The following is a 20,415-nucleotide window of genomic DNA, read 5'->3' on the forward strand; positions in this document are numbered from 1 at the left end:
GTTGTGATCCCCTAGTTAGCTTGCCAACACACTATCAAATCAGCATGTTAGAGGACATTCTTCTGAAACATATGATGCAGGCAGGATATAGCACAAAGCTTTCTGCGGTTCTAATAGAGAAATGAAAGAAAAATCAATGAGAATAGACTTACCGTTCCAACTTTAACAAGACTGGGAACTCCAGTAAGTTTCAGATTTTTCTTAAAATCATTATTTGGATCCTTCCAGCTGTGTAAAAGAAACAGGAAATTAGATATTAATAGTAATATGGACAAAGATTTACAACATGAAACCACCATGACAAATTAGATCTGTACACATTGGTGGTAAAATCTTCTTTTAAAGAACCTCTTTATGGAGAAAGTATGTAGGCTGCTACTGCTGAAGCCTGGTTTAAAACATGCTAGTTGCCTGGCTGTAACTGATAGAGTCTTCAATATTTTATAAGTCATTGATCAGGAATGAGTATGCAGGTAATGAGTTCTGACTTTACACTGAAAACATTGATCTGCATGCATGTTCCCGGCTTAAAGCATTTAATTAAGCCAGACAAAGTCATGCAAATGGAATCTTCTGATGGACCCTCCCCATGATACCCTTCTACTTTTCTCAGTACAGGTTTCCTTTAAAGCCCATTTCCAGACAAACCAATTACCAGTACCCTTGCAGTGAGGCTACCTTCAAATTGCAAGGATTAAGTGTTTGTTGCCTATGGGCTGGAGTAAGGTAGATTTACTTACCTGAACTCCACTCCTGCTGTCTCCCTCTGTGCTGCTAGACTGGACCCCGCAGACTTTTCTCCCTTGGCTCCGACGATCTAAGGACCACTAACATCATCAGTCTAATGAAGGTTCCATAGATCTGCATTAGACGTGAAGACTCGGAGAGACATTATACCAGCTGGAGCAGAGGAGGAGAGAGCTGACTGCCAAGGCAGCGGAGTTCAGGTAAGTAAATCTTTTCTCCGGCTCCATAGACAACAATGAACACTTAACCTTGCAGTGAGGGAATAGACCCACTGCAAGGGTACTTTTTGTTTGCTCAGAGAGTGGCTTTAAAAAATTGAACATAGGGCCCAAAAAGTGGTTTCACTCTGGATTACTGCACAGCTATGGAATAAATAAAGGACACTTAAGATTCAAGTAGGAATAGACATGCCTCTAATTGTTTAGCCCAGATTTCAGCTTTAAGTATGATTTTATTAGAACAGAGAACAAGCACTGTACATCTTGGCTCATATTAGTTTTCCTCAGGAATAGACATGACCCTTTGGTGCAATAAAGTGCCCAGATTTGTTCAAACACAAGATGGCTATGAAATGATAACCATGTCTAGTGGAAGTCTTCAAACATGGACACTGGCCTGAATAAGACCTTGGTGACTAAATGGACCTGCTGAAATGATGGCCATTGTCATGGTCTAGATAGTGCCATCAGGTTGACCCTGTTCGGTAGGTCATCTTCCTGACCTCCAGGATCCTACATGTCCATCAACACTTTAAAGTTTATGACAACTTTGCTGACACATAAAATAAATAAATCATGCCCAATGTGTGGGGATGCTGCTGCGTTATGTAAAACTCTTAAGTTTCCTTAATTCCATCACTAGTGTAAACACCCAACTTCAGGCACTGAAACATACAGCTTCGGTTCTCATACAGTGAAGGTTAGCAGGTCACTTGCACTCCACCTCATCCATTGACATGTTTTGTATTATTTTCACAAAATACAAGGAGTTCTGTCAATGAACAAAAGGGGGGCCAATGTACAAGTTCAATTTTAGACAGGAGGAGGCGGTGACGTTGGCGGCAGCAGTGAAAGAAGAAAGTATATGGAAATGGTAGCATTTATTAAACATTGACATTTACTGCATGCTCCCTAGCACCCATCATACAGGAGGTCTATTGTGGAGTACAAAGTCACCCAAGGAAGTCACACAACCTTTAGCAATGTCTTGTACTGACACAGCAGTACTTGTTCAACAGCTTCCCTAAGTGCTCACCCTCCTAGAGGAGTGACAAAAGTAGCCATTTTCATGCAGCTCTGCATTTGCATTCACCTCTTCTCTGTATGTTGCATTAAAGGCTAAGCTTACCTCTTCTACCATGTTTCACATTCAGGGCTTGTTCACACCAAGCGCGTTCCAGGAGCAGAGCAGTTACAGACCGGATCAAAACTGCGTCCAATGTATTCCAATGGTATTCTGGGCTCTAGTTCACACCGCAGCGTTCAGTTCTAGAGCATGTAAAAAACAAAAACGGCCCGGAACGCATCAAAAACGCAGCAAAAAATGCGGTATAACACACTGCACTGCGTGTGCAGAAGCTCATGCAAATCTGGTCTGCATTTGGTGTGAACAAGCCCTTAGGGTAGAACATAAAACATGGTGACATCGCCACCCCCTCCCAACTTTTCTTTCACTGTATATGTGAATGAAGAAACTACATGTCTCACCAGTCATCACGGCAGAGGGACTTGTAGTTCATAATGTAATACAAGTTGGGTGATGTCATCGCACTTGTAGTCCACTGACACTTCCCTTCCCTGTACTGAATGTCTGTAAATCGGTACAAACAGAGGCTGCTGGAAGAGCCTGCAGGAGCCAGAGCATTGCACTTGTGATCCACTGAATGTGGTTGAAACGCTTTACTGGCTCAAATGGACAAGAAATAATAACTTCACAATTTTTTCTTTTATGAAGGCGCGAGCATTTATTTATTTATTAAAAAGGTGGACTTTGCCTTTAAAAACATGATTAAAAAAATCCTGTTAGACTTACTATGTTCTCTCTCCAACCAGGCAGTAGATGAAGACCGAGCTTTCTGGGAGGTATTTCATTTCCCCTCGGATGACTGGTTCAGCTAGAGCAATAGAAATAACATGTACACAGGATAAGCATATTCTAATAATATTTCTTTTATTTATGTAACGCCAACATATTCTGCACCACTTTACAATAGGGACCATATGTGATGAGCATTGCTAATGAGGCAGAAAATAAATGGAGAAAGAAGAAGAGGGGAGTCTGAAGGCTGGATTTATATTGTTGCATGTGCAATGCAACATACGTGGTACTGCACACACGTAATGGACAGTAAGTAGGGAAATGTTTCCTTCCCTCTTGTTCTCTCTGAGACCTGTGAAATAGACAGGAAGTGAGGACACAGACCACAATAAAACCCTGACAGCGGTTCCAACCCTTCCCTGGTCTATCCAACACTAAGTGTTAAAAGAAAAAGTTCAGGTTTGAGTTGGCCTACTGTCCCTCCGATCATGGTGGTGTGGTGTTCTATTTTAAAAGAAGAACTCCAAGCAATTTGTTTATTAACCCTTGTAATGGGGCTACGCCGACACTCCAAGGGCTAACTGCTCGTTTTGGTCTAGGGAGGAAAATAACAAAAATGTACTCACCTGAGGTTGGAAGGACAAGAAGGTTTTAAAACAAGCCGGTTCGGAGGATCTGGTGAGTATAACTTTTTTATTTTCCTTCCTAAACCAGAACGAGCAGTTAACCCTTGCAGTGCAGTAGTAAACCTACTGCAAGGGATATTTTTTTTAAATGTGTCCCGGAGTTCTTCTTTAAGGGCCCATTCACACCACATCCAGATCATCTCCAGACCAGACCAGATGGTTTCTGGACACAAAATGTATCCCAATGTATCGCTATGCTATTTCTGGCCTCTGTTCACACCAGTGCAGTCCGTTCCAGACCAGACCAGAAAAATACTGCAGGTCTCATTTTGTCTGGTCTGGAATGCACTGGAACGCATAAAAAAATGCAGCACAAACACATGGAACGCACTGGAGAGCCCATTTTAAGCTAAAAAAAGGAAAACAGCTCCGGAACGCTGTAAGATTGCGGCAAAAACACGGTGCACTGCATTCCAGATTTGGTTTAGATATGGTCCTGGAAATGGTGTGAACCCAGCCTAAAGGTGCTGTTGTGCTTATTAACCAGCTGTGACCAAGGCAGTTTAAGGGCCGGTTCACACCACAAAGTCTGCGTTCCAGCGCGTTCGGCCTCTGGAACGCACACCGGCCGGCTCCCTGCGTTCAGGGGCAGGAGGGGGCGTGGCGGTGCACTGAAGCCAATGGCACCACAGCCACGCTCCCTGCCTGCAGTGCGGTCGCCCGCAACGCAGGCACATTAGTGCCTGCGTTCTGGTCCAGTGCGATCTTCAAAAATGGTGTTTGCAGTATTTTTGCAGATCGCACTGGATTGGAATGCAGGCAGTAATGTGCCTGTGTTCCGGGTGCAGGCGATCGCACTGCGGGCAGGGGACGTGGCTGTGGTGCCATTTACTGGATTACACTGCCACGCCCCCACCCCTGAACGCAGGGAGCCGGCCTGCATTCCAGAGGCCAAACACACTGGAATGTGGACTTTTTGGTGTGAACTGGCCCTAGGGCAGAAATCTGTGATTGCACATATGCTTGCTGAATATGGGATGCTGGAGTGCTGATGCTAATTTCTATTTCTCATATATAGAATTAACTTTAAACTTTAACAAGATCCCCGTTCACACATGTAAGAGATTCGTCACCTGACAAGAGGATTCCCACTAGTTTCTATGGGGCCCGTTCACACCTTCCGCAGCCATGAGACTTGGAAAAAGGTGTAGGTGCTTCTTTTGGTGCTACAGTGCCTTTCTGGCCCTATAGACATTAATGGGAGCACATCAAAAATGCATGCAGATGTGTTTTAGCACATGTTGGTGTATTTTTGCACATAACCAGTCTCCTCCCCCTTGCTACATCTACTCTAGCCAGGCCGCAAAGGAAGATGGAGCGTGTGAGCAAGCCACACAAGCTTGATGCCAAATAACTGATCCAGCTAATAAGAGGAAAGACATTACTGTACGGTCCCAGCGAAAACAATTACAAGGATCCCTGGAAGCACCAGAGGGCCTGGTAGGGACAATACTCAAAAATGACTCAAGATTGCTCAGAAAACTCAACTACAGGACACAACACAGAACAAGCTGCAAGCAGATACAAGGAAGATGACGCCTAATGATGTCACAGCAGATATTGCTGGTCATTGGCTAAAACAAAAAAACCGCATGAAGCTTATAAAACGTCAAAAATGCATTACAAAAACACATGAATATTCAGACGCACAATTGTGAAAGAAGACTAAGGTCTCGTTCTGTCGCGCGTTTTTTACCGCGATTCGCGGTAAAAAAGTCGTGCGACCGTCGCGCGTTTCCGAAGGCTACTTGGCTGTATCTCAATGGAAACGCGCAACAAAAGGGCCCAAAGTAGTACCTGTACCTTTTCAGGCGTGGGCCGTTTTGTAGCGCGCTAGGGACGGGCGGAAATATGCCAAGGTGGGAACGAGACCATTGAATACAATGGGATTTATATTTTTTGAGCGTTTTGTAGAGCGTTTGTAGAGCGTTTGTCGAGCGTAGAACGCGCTACAAAACGTTCAGGTGTGAACGAGGGCTAAAAGCAATTGTGTTCACTCAAAAAACAGATGTGCTTTAGCAGGACGAGCAACTATAATGACTAATCTGGCTGATCTCTGCCGGAATAATTTATGGAACTTTGATACATTCTTCACAAGAAAAAGAGCAATGTCTGAAGTTTATTATGTGGATTACGTACTACCAATGTCGCTGAAATGTCGAAAGATAAAACAGTAGAAGACTTTGCTTAGAACCGTAAAGCTGGACTGCTCATGCAATAACAGCAGTATTGTGGCAAGCCTAAAACCCATTGGCCCTTTAAGGGGTGCTGAAAAATGTTAGGTGGACGCCGTCTTTCCGATTATGTAATCGCTGTGATTTGCCGTTACATGGTTGGGAGCTCATCTCACCAGCTCCTGATCATAAACAGGGACTGGGAGCGGTCGGTGTCAGAGTGAACCCCCTCTTAGCACAGTATAGCAGCCCAGCTGGACACATATATGGGTACTTCCAGTATTAAAGCCCATCCTTCGTACTGATGTACATGTGTGTGTTATGCTGACGAAAGTGGTTAAAACCCCTGCAACCAGTCTCAAAGCATCATTTAGAAACACTGGGAAAATGCCAGCTGGATATGCTTGGCTGTAAAGAAACTTATCTCCACTTTGAACTTTGAAGCTGAACTCTGGGTTCTCTAGGACATCTCTATAAAAGTGCTTTCATACCTTCAAAACATTTCTGCTTGCTTGCAGTCACAGGTTTCAAGGCACAGAGAAACCAAGACTTCTGATCCTCATTAAAAAGGAATCTGTCCCCTTAACCTCTTAAGGCCGATCTCCGTGTCGACGCTTTAGTGTGAGTGAACGGGTCTGACGCGCCCACTGTAACAGCAGTGTTTGACTGACAGGCTAGGAGACTCCTGAGTTGTCCTATCATCTGTAACCTCAAACTTTGATTGGCTGGCCGGCCAGGAGACTCCTGGTCCGTCTTACCTCCCAAGACTTCATACTTAAGCTGCCCATACACCTTGCGATCATCGGACGACACTTTTCATTTGATAATCGAACCGTCATACGATTTTCGTACGACGGCCCTTTTCTGCCCCGATTATCGCAAGGTTGGATCAGCGGTAATTAAAAGAAAGCACCTGGACGAATTGCGGTAATCGACCGCACTTATTTTCGTCTGCGCATGTGCAGTGTAAAAAAAAAATCGTACGAATTTTGACGTACGGAAACGCCACCAACCTTGAAATTATCGTGTGATCGACCGAAGTTTTCTAACCTGGTGGTTAGTCAAAAGTTAATCGATACAGTATTTGCGGTTGTACACTGCCCATTAACCTTACGAATATCGGACGAAAACGCGATCGCATACGAAAATCGGCCGATATTCGTAAGGTGTATGGGCACCTTAAGACATGCCAGGAGACTCCTGGTCTGCCTTACCTCCCAAGACCTCATACTTAGACATGCCAGGAGACTCCTGGTCTGTCCCATCATCCATGACCTCACACTTTTACTGACATGCCAGGAGACTTGTGGTCTGTCCTAATTCCCATAAACTCATACTTTGACAGGCCAGAAGACTCCAGGTCCCATGACCGCATACATAGACAGACAGGTCAGGAGACTCCTGTTCTGTCCTACCTCCATGATGCCATGCTTAGACGGACAGGCCAGGAAACTCCTAGTCTGTTCAACCAACCATTCATGACCTCAAAGTTTGACTGACAGGCCAGGAGACTCCGGGCCTATCCTCCAATACACAACCTCACTACAATGTCTGCCCTAACACAGGGCTAAAGATGAAGAAGCTTTATAGCTGGACTACAGCTTTTAAGCGGAAGTAAAGTTAGTAAAATAAAATAAAAATGGTGGGAGGTAGGGATTTTTTTTTACCAATAAATTTTTATTAAGGAGCAGGTCATTCATACATGGCATAAACAGTGCAAGTGGGAACATATGCTTTCATTTACCGGTACATGACACTGAAGAAGTACAATACAGGTAAGTAACTGATTTCTATACATATGTATATCCAGTACCTTTCCAGTAACATGACAATTTCAATATTTCAGATATCTATGGATCATAAATGTAGACAGTAGGAGGGGGGGGACACTATTATGCTGCAGAGTTTAATTGTAAATGTATGCTTTGCACTGTATGAGCAGTATATACTCTATATGTACTACATATAGAGTACATATAGAGTACACACTGCTCATACAGTGCAGACAATACATTTACAATTAAACTCTGTACAACATGTACTACGGATCATTTAACCCATTCATATTAGCAGAGGATAATTGTAAATCTATTGTTGCAGTGCATGCTATATGTCGTATATAGTACTTGTACATATAGAGTGCCTGCAACAATACATTTACAATTATACTCTGCTAACATGAATGGATTTAACTATATTTTTGTACATGAATAGATGTGGATTGTTGTACATTAACAAAAAATATGACCTACCCCGAAAATAAGACCCAGTGTCTTATTTTCGGGGAAACACGGTAATTTCAGAGAGGTGACTTCACTGGCTACTGCGCCCCCCGCCCCTCATTTACACACGCTAAAGCTAAAAAAAAATAGCTTTTCTAATTTTTCGGCAAAGTTTGGCCTGCGTTTGGGTTGGGCCTGCCAGGGCCGCGTGCAAATCTCACAGGGTTGCGTGTGAGTAGCTGTCTTTTCCTGTGCCTGTCTTTGTGGGCGCCGTAAAGAAGGAGGAGATGTGGGGCCAGAGAGGCACTGTCAAAGATAACTACCCGAGGTCCCCATCAGGCTGCCTGAGGTCCCCAGCAAGTACAGGAACTCATGCATTGGGACATCGCTAACGGAAAGGTTTAATCTGTTAGACTTACGGTATATAGAGCAAAGTACCTTTCCGGGATACAATGTTTCACTTGCGGGCATCAGGAAGACGCTATCTAATAGCAGGAGACTCGCGGAACATCCAGTAGAGTTGAGCTCTCTGTACGCTGTACATACCATACTTGCACATTAGGGCAAAAAGACATTTTCAAAACAGTTAATTTCCACTTGAAGGATGACTTATATTCCACTGTTCAGCATTAAATGATCTTACATGGTATGACACATAATAAGGTCCAGTCACACTTGGGTCTCAGCATGTTGGCGGTCCCCAATTTCCAGGGCATCCAGATTTTAAAACTTAGACCCTGAAAATGTTTGTGCATGGATTTCAGGAATGAAGACTATCACAAACCTCCCCCCCCTGCTTTTTGGAATCACATTCAATGCAACTCTTCATGTTGTTCATAAATAAAGGAGATGCTCTCCAGGGTACTGTACCTTTAACACAGTCCGGGCACCAGCTCACCCCATCCTCATTCTTATCCCCACAGAACAGCGCGAACACTGTCTTCCCATGGTGCTTCTTCACCTCCTTACAGTACTGCTCATAGCCGTATACCTTCACCTCTGTGCAGTCTGCCATGGCAGGGAACTGGGAGCAATGAGAGGATAGCTGATCTGTCCTTATTCAGCACATGCTCAGCGGAAGGTGTCTTCCTGACTTCTGAAATGGGCAGTGCCATCAGTGTACATATGCAAATATGTTTTCATTATAGCAAGGGGAACTAACATCAAATAAAAAGGTTTGTTTATTGATTTTTAGGACTATAACCAGTATAACACGTGTCTATTTATTATATATTTGAATGACTATATAATTTTGAATGAATGAAGCGTAGGCAGCCATCTTTAGTTAGGTACACTACGGTAAAGCGCAGAGGACAATCTTTTATTAGGAACGCTACACAGACGGTCATCTTTACTAAGGCACATTATGGTGAAGAGCAAGACGGCCATTTTTGCTAAGGTACACAATTGTAAATCGCGGATGGCCATCCTTTGGTACAAAATAAGTGAAGCGCAGACGGCCATCTTTAGTCAGGTACACAAGTTTGAAGCGCAGACAGTGTCTTCTGAGATACATGCACAAAGGTGGCGCACCAGCGGCCATCTTTATTTAGGCTTGTAATGGCGGATGTATAGTTGTTCTGTGTATTATACGTAAACAAAACACCGGTGTTTCTTTTTCCGTTATGTAAAACAAAGAAAGTCAGAATATCTGTGTTCTCTATCCTATAAGGAATCAATAACGTTTCAATTAACGATCCCGCTTTTTCACTAATATTCCCGCCACACAAGAATTCCCGAATAGGTTTGGTCTATTCGTGTACCCGTAGCGGCTCTCAGTTGTCATGGCGCCGAGTTTAACTGTTGTCTAAGGAGTGGATAGGAAGGAAGGTGACAATCAGCGACACAGGTAATAGGTTCGGATACACAGAGCTCTTTATTCCGCTGCACTGATTAGAGTAAGGGATTCCGCTGGTGTGGAGGTGGCGGGGTCTTTCACACAGCAGATGGGGGCGATGGACTTCTGAATGACATGATGTGGCAGAGGAGGGAGAATAGGACTCTATCCACAGCTCCAATTGTCTGTCATAAGGAACCAAATCCCTCTGTCCTCCTCAGTTGTCTCTTTTTTGCAGATTTGATGTGTGTAAATCTGCAAAAAATCATGTTTAGGCCTCATTCACAACTATATTTTAAGTGACATTAAGGATGCCTGCGTCAGGAATTTACGATTTCCCGCAGCGAGAATCCCTAATCTGCTGCTGTCCAGATGCAAAAATCCCTAATTGCATCTATAGATATGAGTTCTTAAGGCTGCATTCATACAGGGCGCGATTAAATATGTTTATATGCATTTAAAAAGCGTTTCTAAACATCTTATGATTTCCAACGGATCTATTCACACCTTGCTTTTAGATGCTTTTATCTGCAGTCAGTTTATGTGTTTAGAAAAAAATAGAATTCAGGTGCTTCCAGGAATCTATTTTAACTTCTATGCTTGTAAATAAAATTTTATGCTAGGATTTGGTACCAGATGCATTTAAATGCATGTAAATGTGTGTAATTTAACACAGCATCTAGCATGACAGATTTTCCTCTGCACGTAGAGGACAAAACAACAAGTGGCAAGTGTGAATGAAGCTGTAAAGTGACAGTGGCCTGAACTGACTTCATTAAAGACAAGGATTTTTGCCTTGCCTATGTGTTGGGACTGCAGTGGGCAAGGCTGCCAGTGCATCCCCTACGCGTCTGGTGTGAACGAGCCAGTGAACTACCAGAAGTGTTATAATACACTTAGGGCTGCCCCTATAATGATGCAGCCTGAGTTGGGTGCCTCAGCGGACATCTCAGTGGGGGGCAGCCACTGAGCTCTTGGCAACACGTGACACTCTCTGCGGCTTCCCACCCCGCGTCCTACCAAGCTTCTAGCAACCAGTGACAAAAACCTTAGGGTAGGTAAGAAGTCTGTCCCTCTTCCACATCTCAGAAAGTTGGAAGTATGCTGCATCACCCTGACATTTTAATTTTTACTCTAGATCGTGGGGATGGCTCTGGACTCTCAGCCTGGACCTTCAGCTGTTCCCGGTGCTCAGCCCTGCCTGCCATTCAGAAACCATGGGAGAGGCACACAAGTGAGTGAACAAGTAATAGATTTGTATTATTACTAATGTGTTAGGCAGGACTGGACAAATCCCAGGAGTCAGGAATCCAATGCTCCTTAGAAATGACAGCAGGCCCTTAACTTTTTAGATTGTCTCTACATTAGTTATCAATGGAACTGGCTCCTAGAAGTAATCCTGCTAGCTCCTGAATTGGGCAAACTGCATCCTGAGTTCCATATTAAAGTGACACAAAATCAGTAGTTAAATCTTAAAAATGCATTCAAGTACCTGAACTAACTACCTTAACAAACATGTATCTTATTTGTGTATCACTCGGCTGCAGACCCTCAAATCATCTCTGACTGATGCTGAAACCGTCCTTCCTTCTGGAGGGTGGCTACTTTTGTTCCCCATGGTCCCTGTGTGTGTTGTAAAGTAGCCACTGCTCCAAGCTAACTCACATGATGGACTACAATCTCATGTTTAGTTTAGTAATTTATATTAAAATTGTAGTCCACCACGGAAGTGAGCTTGGAGTGGTGGTTACTCTACAACACACACAGTGATCATGGGGAACAAAAGTAACCACCCTCCAGAAGGAAGGACAGTGTCAGCAGGAATTCAGAGATGATTTGAGGATGTACAGCCGAGTGATCCACAGATAAAATACAATATTGTTAATAGTTAAGGTACTTGAATGCATTTTTAAGATTTAACTCCTGAGTTTAGTGTCACTTTTTAATATGTTCACCACTGGTGTAAGGCCTCAGTCACACAGGGATAATAGGTCTGGTAACGAACAGCTGCGGCCATTCAGGCTGTACAAAGCAATGACAGGCTGACAGCAGCCACGGCTGTGCACTGGTGTTCAGATGTAATTGCACATGGAGTGATTAATTGCAGAAAGGGACAAATGACCAACTTTGGACACAAGCTGTTTATGACCAGGGGCAATAATCTGTCCCATTCCATAGGTAATTGCTCTTCTCATTGAATTTATGTTTGATTACAATGCCAAGTGTGTCGAATTTTAATGTTCGATTTCGGGATACACAGAGGCGAGGTAATGTTTGTGTGTGCATGTGATGTTATTAGCTATACAGGTGCCAATTATTATATGTACATTCTAAAGTAGGGCACACACTGTACGAACTTTGGCCGGTTGCTGATTAACAAGACAAGATTCATGCAGTGGGTACCGTTGTTGGCACCCTTCCACCTAGCACTCCTCCATCAGCTGTTAGTTCTGCTTGGGCATTCTGATATATAAGTGTAGACAGTGTAAATATTTAAGAGCTATTTTCAACAGTGAGACACTTTCTACTGCTTTAATTGAATAAGGTATATCAATGTTATTCTGTTTAAGAAGGAGGGAGAGAAGAAAGATTATGAAGAGGGGTTGTTGGCCAGGGTTTTTTTGTTTTTTTTGGAGGTGTCAAGGAGTGGGCATTTAGATATGATTGTTTCCTAGCCTTTGTCGGCTATATCTGCAGATGTCTGCAGGCACCTTTATTCCCTGTTTAATATTCAGTAGATTGAAGCTATTTGTCAATTTATTTAATCATATAAAACTGTGAATAAAATATTTTCATGTTTACATGGGTAGGTTCTAACAAACAAATCTTTAGACTTCCCTGCTTGTATGTCTTCTCTGCCCAGGCTACTTGCTTCCTATTAAACAATGTGCATATTGGGCCAGTGAATAATACAAGTTCAGTTACAAGATAACATCTAAGTGTGTGTGTGTGGGGGAGTGTGATATATATATATATATATCAGCGAATGCGACACTCACTGCAGATGTATCTTCCTGGTGCACGTTACATTCACTGCTATATAAACATGCTCCCTAATAAAAATGCATTATATGTAATTAAAGCAGTTTAATATATTTTTCCATTTTCTTTACCTTCTTTATTCCCTTGGTTTTTTTTTCTCTTTTGAAGCTACGCTTTAATTTGGATGTTACTACTCATCCATCAAATCTGGCCACTCAGTTCTCAAACCCCCCTCCTATCATAATTGAGAAGATATCAGGTCTTCAGAATAAGTCTTTTGAGAATGTAGCATCTGATGACTTGCTACGTAATTCCGGCTCCTCAAAGTCTTTCTCTATTATATCAGAAGAACGCTTGAACCTTGCTGTCTGGCTTGCAAAGCGAGATTTAAAACAGAAGCGTTTACAGGAGAAATTCGAGGGAAAACTGAAATCTCGGCCATCCAAACAGCATTCTCCTCAATTCAGAAGAGGGGTGATCATCAGCAGTCCTGGGAAGGCTAATGCCAGGACCTTTGCCAAGGACAAGAAGCCCAACGGTTCAATTAAGCATGAAGTGACCAAGTCAGGTGCTGTAATATATGTGTATACACCAGACAGGAACAAGAGTAATGTAGGGGTGTCAGACTCACCGCCTACCCACGATCCGGGGCCTGGTACCAGCCCAAAAATTGAAGTGGAACAAAATGAACAAGAAGTAAGATGTCTGCAGAAGGAACTGCATTCTTGCATGAGGAAAATTGAAGAACTGGTTAAGAAAGGTAAAGTTTGAAGTAAGGCTGCAACTTACAATTATCTTCATAATAGATTAGTGGGCTGATTTTATTTTTTCGATGTGTGTGTGTTTTATTTTTTTAACTATTTTTTTTTTCTTTTTACTTTACTGTCAGGGGGATTTGGGGAAATATCGGGTCTAAACAGATCCCTGATATTTCCATTTTGAAATCGAAAAAGAGATTGAGGACACAGAGCCCTTCAATCTCTTTTTTTTTTTTTTTTTTTACAGCCCCAGCACTGAAAGAACAGGAAGAACTCGGCACAGAGGCTTCCTGTTCATTCGCAAACTGAGGAGGCTTAGTACACTTTCCAGTTATGAATGAAGCCTCTGCACTGAATGCCCCTCTCCGTTTTTAGAAACTGAGCATATAGTAAGTGATTACAATGTCCCCCAGTCATGAATGAACAGGAAGTGATGTGTAGCACTTCCTGTTCACTCATAACTGGGGAAATAGTGTCCTCAGTTTTTTTACAAACACCAAGTAATCAGCACTGATAACTCGGTGGTTGCTCAGTACACGGAAGGATCAGCAAATATTAGGGATGCACAGATACCAACGTCTCGTACTTGGTACAAGTACTGATACTTTTCCAGCTCAAAGACTGGACTAGAGAAAAACTAGGCAGCTGTCATTTTTAAGGATCATTGTCTATGGGGGTCCTGGGATTTGTGCATCCCTGTTTTATTGTGTGATTTTTTTTTTTTTTTATACAGTCATGGACAAAAATATTGGCACCCCTGCATTCACATAATGCATCACTTCGCACAGAAAATTGTTACAATTTCAAATGTTTAGGTATTCTCATGTTTTATTTATTTTCTTTGTATTGGTATGGCACAAAAAAAGTATGTACAAAATTATTGGCACTCTCAATTAATTCTTGGTAGCACAGCCCTTGGAAAAAATAACTGAAATCAATCGCTTCCTGTAACCATCAATGAGTTTCTTACACCTCCCTACAGGAATTTTGGAGCACTCTTCTTTTGCTACCTGCTCCTGGTCTCTCAGATTGGAAGGGTTCATTTTCCCAACTGCTGTTTTGAGATCTCTCCACAGGTGCTCTATGGGATTCAGATCTGGACTCATTGCTGACCTGTCCAGTACTCTCCAGCGCTTTGTCTGAAACCATTTCTGGTTGCTTTGTGACATGTGCTTTGGGTCATTGTCCTGCTGTAAGACCCATGACCTCTGCTGGAGACCCAACTTTCTGACACTGAGCCCTACATTGCACCCCAGAATTCTTTGGTAGTCGTCCGATTTCATAATGCCATGCACACAGTCCAGTGCCTGAAGCAGCAAAGCAACCCCAATACATATGTGAACCTCCACCATGTTTGACTGTAGGGACTGTATTTTTTTTCTTTAAATGGCTCATTTCTTTTTCTGAAAACAGTAGAATGATGGGCTGCACCAAAAAGCTCTTAATTTTGTGTCATACCAATACAAACAAAAGAAATAAACAGGAGAATGCCTAAACATTTGTAATTGCAAACATTTTCTGCGTGAAGTGGTGAATTATCTGGCAGAAATGCAGGGGTGCCAATATTTTTGGCCATGGCTGTATACACACACAGACACACACACACACACATATATAGACACACACACATATATAGACACACACACACACACACCTATTACTGATATATTTTTGTTTAGTGTCATGTGACAGTTTTTCTGAAACACTACAGACTAATGTTCAAAAGAGCTCCATAAACTCACCGCTCCATTCCAGCTCCGGCTGCAATCAGTCCATACCCTGTGTGCAGGCTGCAGTGCGCTCCTCACTTACGCAAACCAATCTCCAAAAGATCAGGTGCACAGAAACCAGGGTAAATGTAATCCAAAATGTATGAAACATGCTGCCTATCATTCTTTTGAATTTGCTGTTTTTTGGAATCTGCTTGGATTTATTTAATACATTTTGGATTACATTTACCCTGGTTTCCGAGCGGCTGATCTATTGGAGATTGACTACAGACTAATGATTTCAGGACAGTGGTGGGGCGCTAGGGCCCAGTCGCAGCTGCAACCACTGCGACCCTGGTAAATTCTGAAAATGCTGAAAAGTATCGGCACTGGTATCTGTGCATCCCTAGCAAATATCCCACTTATTTGCTGATCCTCCGCTCGGCATCCTGAACTTCTCAGCTCTACACTCCATCCTGAGAGCTGTTCTCTCCTCCCCTCTCAGCATCCAAGCAGTCTGTGTCCCCTCAAGATCCCAACAGGGAGGATAGAGCAGCAGCGGGCGGAGGCTTCCAACCTGGGCCCCTCTGCTTACCCAACGGTGCCCCTAAAAGTTTGCCACCCGGGGCAACCGCCCCCGTGACCCACGCCCTTGCGTCTAGTGCAGATCAATGAATTGATAATGAGAATCGTTGACAATTATTCTCATTATCAATTATTCAATTTGTTGATAGTGTGTGTGTGTGTTCAGATCTCATATATCACAACATATATTTTATGTGTGGTAACTCAGGACAATGGTTCACATATAATTTGTGCTTTAGAAAGTTATAGAGAGACTTTGGATCCTACAGAAGAAGCCAGGGGCCGAATACGCCAGCAGGAACGAGCAGCCAGATCTGCTAGAATGCTTTATGATTTACAGCATCAGGTAAGAATTATCAGTCAATTATCGGCATCTGTTAATTACCTCCATAACACCTGTATTGTAAAATAAATAAATGGGGAGGTGGATGTGCGTTTCTGGGGTGCAGTGTTTAAACGGCGCTGCAGAAAACACACAGGGGCCGGTTAATGGCTGTGGTCTGAGCTGTGATCATTTGACAGCTCACATCACAGCCTTAATGTACAGAACCAAGCAAAGTGGCATTGTACCTTGTTATCACAATTGTGTTTACTATTGTGATGGTTGTTTGCATTGAGAGCCCTCCCTTTCTTTTCACGGGGGAGGAAGGATATTTTTTGTTATCAATGAACGATCATTTTATTAGAAGCAGATCACAGGCAGCAGCAGATTCAAGTCGGGTTGGGTTTCATTAATTCAATGCTGTATATTATTCTGTACATTAATCCCTTCATCTTTATCCTGCCACTGTGTGTGACTTGTATATATCTCCAGACATAGAGTATGTCACCAGCATACCAAGGATCTTTGTCCAAAACACCAATATTTCAGGACCACGAAGGGCCCCTTCATCAGGCATAATATAACTCCTTCACCTTGTCCTCCCTCTGTGTATTACCTGTACATTGATGACACGCTGTTACCAGTGCCTCATTACTAAGCTCCACGCTTTAAAGGTTCCAACCAAAACTAATATTTGGGTTTTGCATGAAAGCTTGCAGAAAAAATAAATATACTTACTGCTCTGACCTATCTATGCAGCCTTCTGACTCTAAACAGATCATCAGAACAGTCAGTATATTTACGTTTTCTGTTTTGCAACGTTGTTTCTATCTGCCAAAGACAATCATTAGCTCCAGTCCATGAGATTATTATTTACAGCAATTGTGTGGCTAATGTATCTAGCCCATTCACACCAGGGTGGCTGCAGATCAACACGGTTTCCACGCTGATTTCAAAGAGAGGTTGTGGGAGTTTTTAATTGTGTTTCAGCGCTGAAACGCAATTAAAACCGCGCTCCATTGAAAGCTGTATGGAAAACGCACAATATCAGCGCGGCAAAAAAGGGTCAGGGAGCAGTTCGGATCGCGGTCGCATGACCAGTCCCCATAGCAATGTATGGGATCAGTCATGTCGGCGGATCCGCGTGGCCGGAGCCTAAAATAGGCGTTATCGGAATTGATAGGCTAATTCATAATATGCTAGTGCTCATTTCATCTGCAAGTGCCAGATTATGTTATTCATATTCTTAAAAACATTCAATCAGAAGAGAAAATACACTACGAACATTCAATTTGGCCCCATTCTCACAACAGCTGGTTAACGTGCACAGACTAAGGCTGGGCACACACCTTACAACCATCGCAAGACTTTTGTCTTGCGATGGTTGTATGGTAATTAAAAAAACGTATGATCTGCCCATCTTGGACAGGCAGATCGTACTTGCGATGATCGCAAGCCCGCGGCGCTGAGGGGTGGGCTTCCGATGACCGAAATGCCGAACCGGCAGTGTGCGCTTGCGCACACCGGCCTGTCCGGCTTTTATCTTCCGAACATGCTACACACCCAACAAAAATCGTACGATTCTCGGCGGGTTTTCGAACATGTTCCTAAGATAAAAGTCGTGCGACCTTACAGTAGCAGAGGTCGCACGGCTCCCACACACCTTACGATAATAGTACGATCGCGGGATTTCCCGCAATTATCGTACGTTTATCGCAAGGTGTGTGGGCACCTTGAATGTAGATGCAGTTTCACCTAGTGAAAAGCTACACAAATTTTTCTTTAAATGGACCCCCCCCATGTGTTTGGTCGAATAGGCAATCCATTTGTCAAAACTCCAAATATATTTGGAGTCCTTTTAGCTTTTCACACAGTAGGCTGAAACAAACTTCTAGCAATTCCCTCTCTGGTGAATCAATTTAATAGAAAGAGTTACAGTGATATTAAAGACAAACGGGTTTTAAGCTATTTCAAATGCTGCCTAAATCACTTACAATGAATGCTGCAGATATCTGGCACAACACATTTTTTTGCATGTAGTGAACACGTGTAGCAAAACATTTTTGGTGGCTTATGTAACAAAGTAAAAGGTAGAAAACAGAACAAGTTGATTGTCAGGGTTTACATACACTTTATTCCATCTCCACAGTGTCATTTTATTTAAGGGTCACCCCCTCTACAATTTTCCTGTTCAGTGTGGCTGAATCTATATCAAGCCTGGAACATGTCTACGTCACTTCCTTTGAGTTTTGATGGTAGATCTGTCCTCTAATTATAATGGGTAAGATGGTCACTACTTGAGAACCTCTGCGGCCAGGGTAGAATTCTTCTCAGACTTGTCGTATGAATGGATGACCGCTTTACAAGGTCACCGACTGTCCTTCCCAAGCAGTCTGGTTGTGTTGGATCAGATGTGGTTTTCTATGGCTGCTGTATTGTGACACCCAAAAACTATTCATAGTTCTTTTTTTTCCTGAATATACCTTTTACTGTCATCTTCAATAGAGTTATAGCTTATACAGGTATGTATTACAGCTGTCCAATGCATCAGACCCTAGGGCAGTCAGATCTACCCACAGCAATATAAACTGAGCATAAACAGGAATATTGACCTCAGCATAGATAGAAGCCAGTCAATAGGTCTAGCTTCTTCTACAGATAGGATCCTTAAAGCAGAACTTCGGGTAAATATTTTATTAACCCTTGCAGTGGGGCTACCCCTGAACTTCAAGGATTAAGCGCTTGTTTTTGCCTAGCTAAAAATAAAAGTTATAAACACCTGTACATCCGAGCTGGTCGGCTCTTGGACCGGTCCCAGAGCCTCTCCACCCTCTTTGCTGCAGTTGTGTAAGGTCCTGTAAATCATCACGTTCTATACACTGTGTATTGGACAGGAGGATGCCGAGGGACATGCTATCATTGCAGTGGAGGAGGAGACAGGCTGGAGGGAGCACTGTCACATCCGGCTAGCTCAGGGGAATCGGGTGAGCATAACTTTGTTATTTTTTACCCTAAGCAAAAACGAGCACTTAGCCCATCCTGTAAGGGTTACTAACATTTTAAACGGAGTTCTTTAAAGCTGAAAATCCAAAATGTTGCAAAAAGATGCTCTGCACAGAAATGTCTTGTGAGAATTCTGATCCTCATCTTTTCCAGGATCTCTGGAAGGTCTGGTGATGTCACCCCCGTGTGTGTTTTCAGTTTTTTTTAAATTATTAACTCTACTTTTCTACATATGGGTGGTTAGGCATCTAAAAGATCAGCAGACCTTGTATTTTCTGCAAGATGCACTTTCAGTTAGTTACAAGCTGTAGCTTTAGTGAAGACCTGCAGCCATTTGTTTAAGCTCCTAATCAGATTTTCATGATTTTAACCAGGTAAAAGAGATCCAGGAAGATTTAGAAAAGTTAAGCCCGCACAAAATAAAGCACACAAAGAAGGTAATGAATCTGTGAATTGACTTGTTTGTGATGCTACCCAGACGATATGGTAAAAAATGTTTCCATATATTTATTTAGTTGTTTATTGTTTAAAGTGATATTAAACCTCAACTTTTATTTTTTATTTTTGTATAATTAAGTGTCCCAGAGGTACTTTTAACTCCCCTTTTTTTCCCCCTCGGTTTGGAGTCATTCCCGATACTGCCCCCACCCCCACCCCACCTTGTGCGGATGTCTCCATCAGCTTGCCGGCTGCTGAGGAGTCACCTGTGCATGCTCGCTCATGGCTGTGCCCGCACCTAGTTGTGTGCATCCATAGAGACACACAGCGTGTGGCAAAACATGCCCCCCCACGTTCACAGTCACAGTTTGACTCATGGCAGAAGGAGACTATGGCTCCTCTACCTTCAGGACCCTCCCCCAGGACCAGAAAGTTTAGGGAATGCTAAGTATCTTCCTTGTCCTGGCGGAGGAGCTGAGCTGCCACGGGCAGTGTGGTGGTGGGGGTGTAGTTAAATAGAAAGATACTGGATATTTTAAGGTAACAATAACACCCAGCCTTTAGTATTAATTCAAGTAGCACTTGGATGATTCTTAGAATAATTCATTCTTCATAATAAAGCTTAGAGTCTAATGTATCTTCCATATTTTTTATACATACACTAGAGCCCATTTAATGTGAAAGTCCATTATTCTGTTAAATGATTGTGGATATACAGCACCCCCAGGAAACACATTGTAAAAATATAAAGCATATATGGCCTGCAGATCCCTGGTGGGTATTTTAGAACCTCAACACTATAAAGGTGGCCATACACTTTACAACCATCGCAAGACCTTAGTCTTGAGATGGTTGTAAAGTAATTAAAAAAACGTACAATCTGCCCATCTTGGACAGGCAGATCATACTTGCGAT

At 42.8% G+C, this 20,415-nt stretch overlaps 2 protein-coding genes across 2 annotated transcripts in view; one reads left to right on the forward strand and one right to left on the reverse strand.

The window, feature by feature from the left end:
• TXNDC17 (thioredoxin domain containing 17) overlaps nucleotides 1–8,912 on the reverse strand; it is a 13,051-nt gene extending 4,139 nt beyond the window's left edge. Inside the window, exons 1-3 of the mRNA XM_018555023.1 lie at nucleotides 8,737–8,912; nucleotides 2,779–2,860; nucleotides 153–228 (exon numbers count right to left, since the gene is read on the reverse strand). Coding sequence (XP_018410525.1) covers nucleotides 153–228; nucleotides 2,779–2,860; nucleotides 8,737–8,881 — 303 coding nt within the window. The 5' untranslated portion in view covers nucleotides 8,882–8,912. The remainder of the gene's footprint in view (nucleotides 1–152; nucleotides 229–2,778; nucleotides 2,861–8,736) is intronic.
• A 743-nt stretch (nucleotides 8,913–9,655) lies between these two features.
• KIAA0753 (KIAA0753 ortholog) overlaps nucleotides 9,656–20,415 on the forward strand; it is a 26,791-nt gene continuing 16,031 nt past the window's right edge. The window contains exons 1-5 of the mRNA XM_018554994.1: nucleotides 9,656–9,715; nucleotides 10,842–10,937; nucleotides 12,854–13,445; nucleotides 15,977–16,083; nucleotides 19,437–19,499. Of these exons, the coding sequence (XP_018410496.1) occupies nucleotides 10,851–10,937; nucleotides 12,854–13,445; nucleotides 15,977–16,083; nucleotides 19,437–19,499 (849 nt within the window). The 5' untranslated portion in view covers nucleotides 9,656–9,715; nucleotides 10,842–10,850. The remainder of the gene's footprint in view (nucleotides 9,716–10,841; nucleotides 10,938–12,853; nucleotides 13,446–15,976; nucleotides 16,084–19,436; nucleotides 19,500–20,415) is intronic.

This window comes from Nanorana parkeri, unplaced genomic scaffold (genome assembly GCF_000935625.1).
Source record: "Nanorana parkeri isolate BGI_ZX_2015 unplaced genomic scaffold, ASM93562v1 scaffold181, whole genome shotgun sequence".
Classification (NCBI taxonomy): domain Eukaryota; kingdom Metazoa; phylum Chordata; class Amphibia; order Anura; family Dicroglossidae; genus Nanorana; species Nanorana parkeri.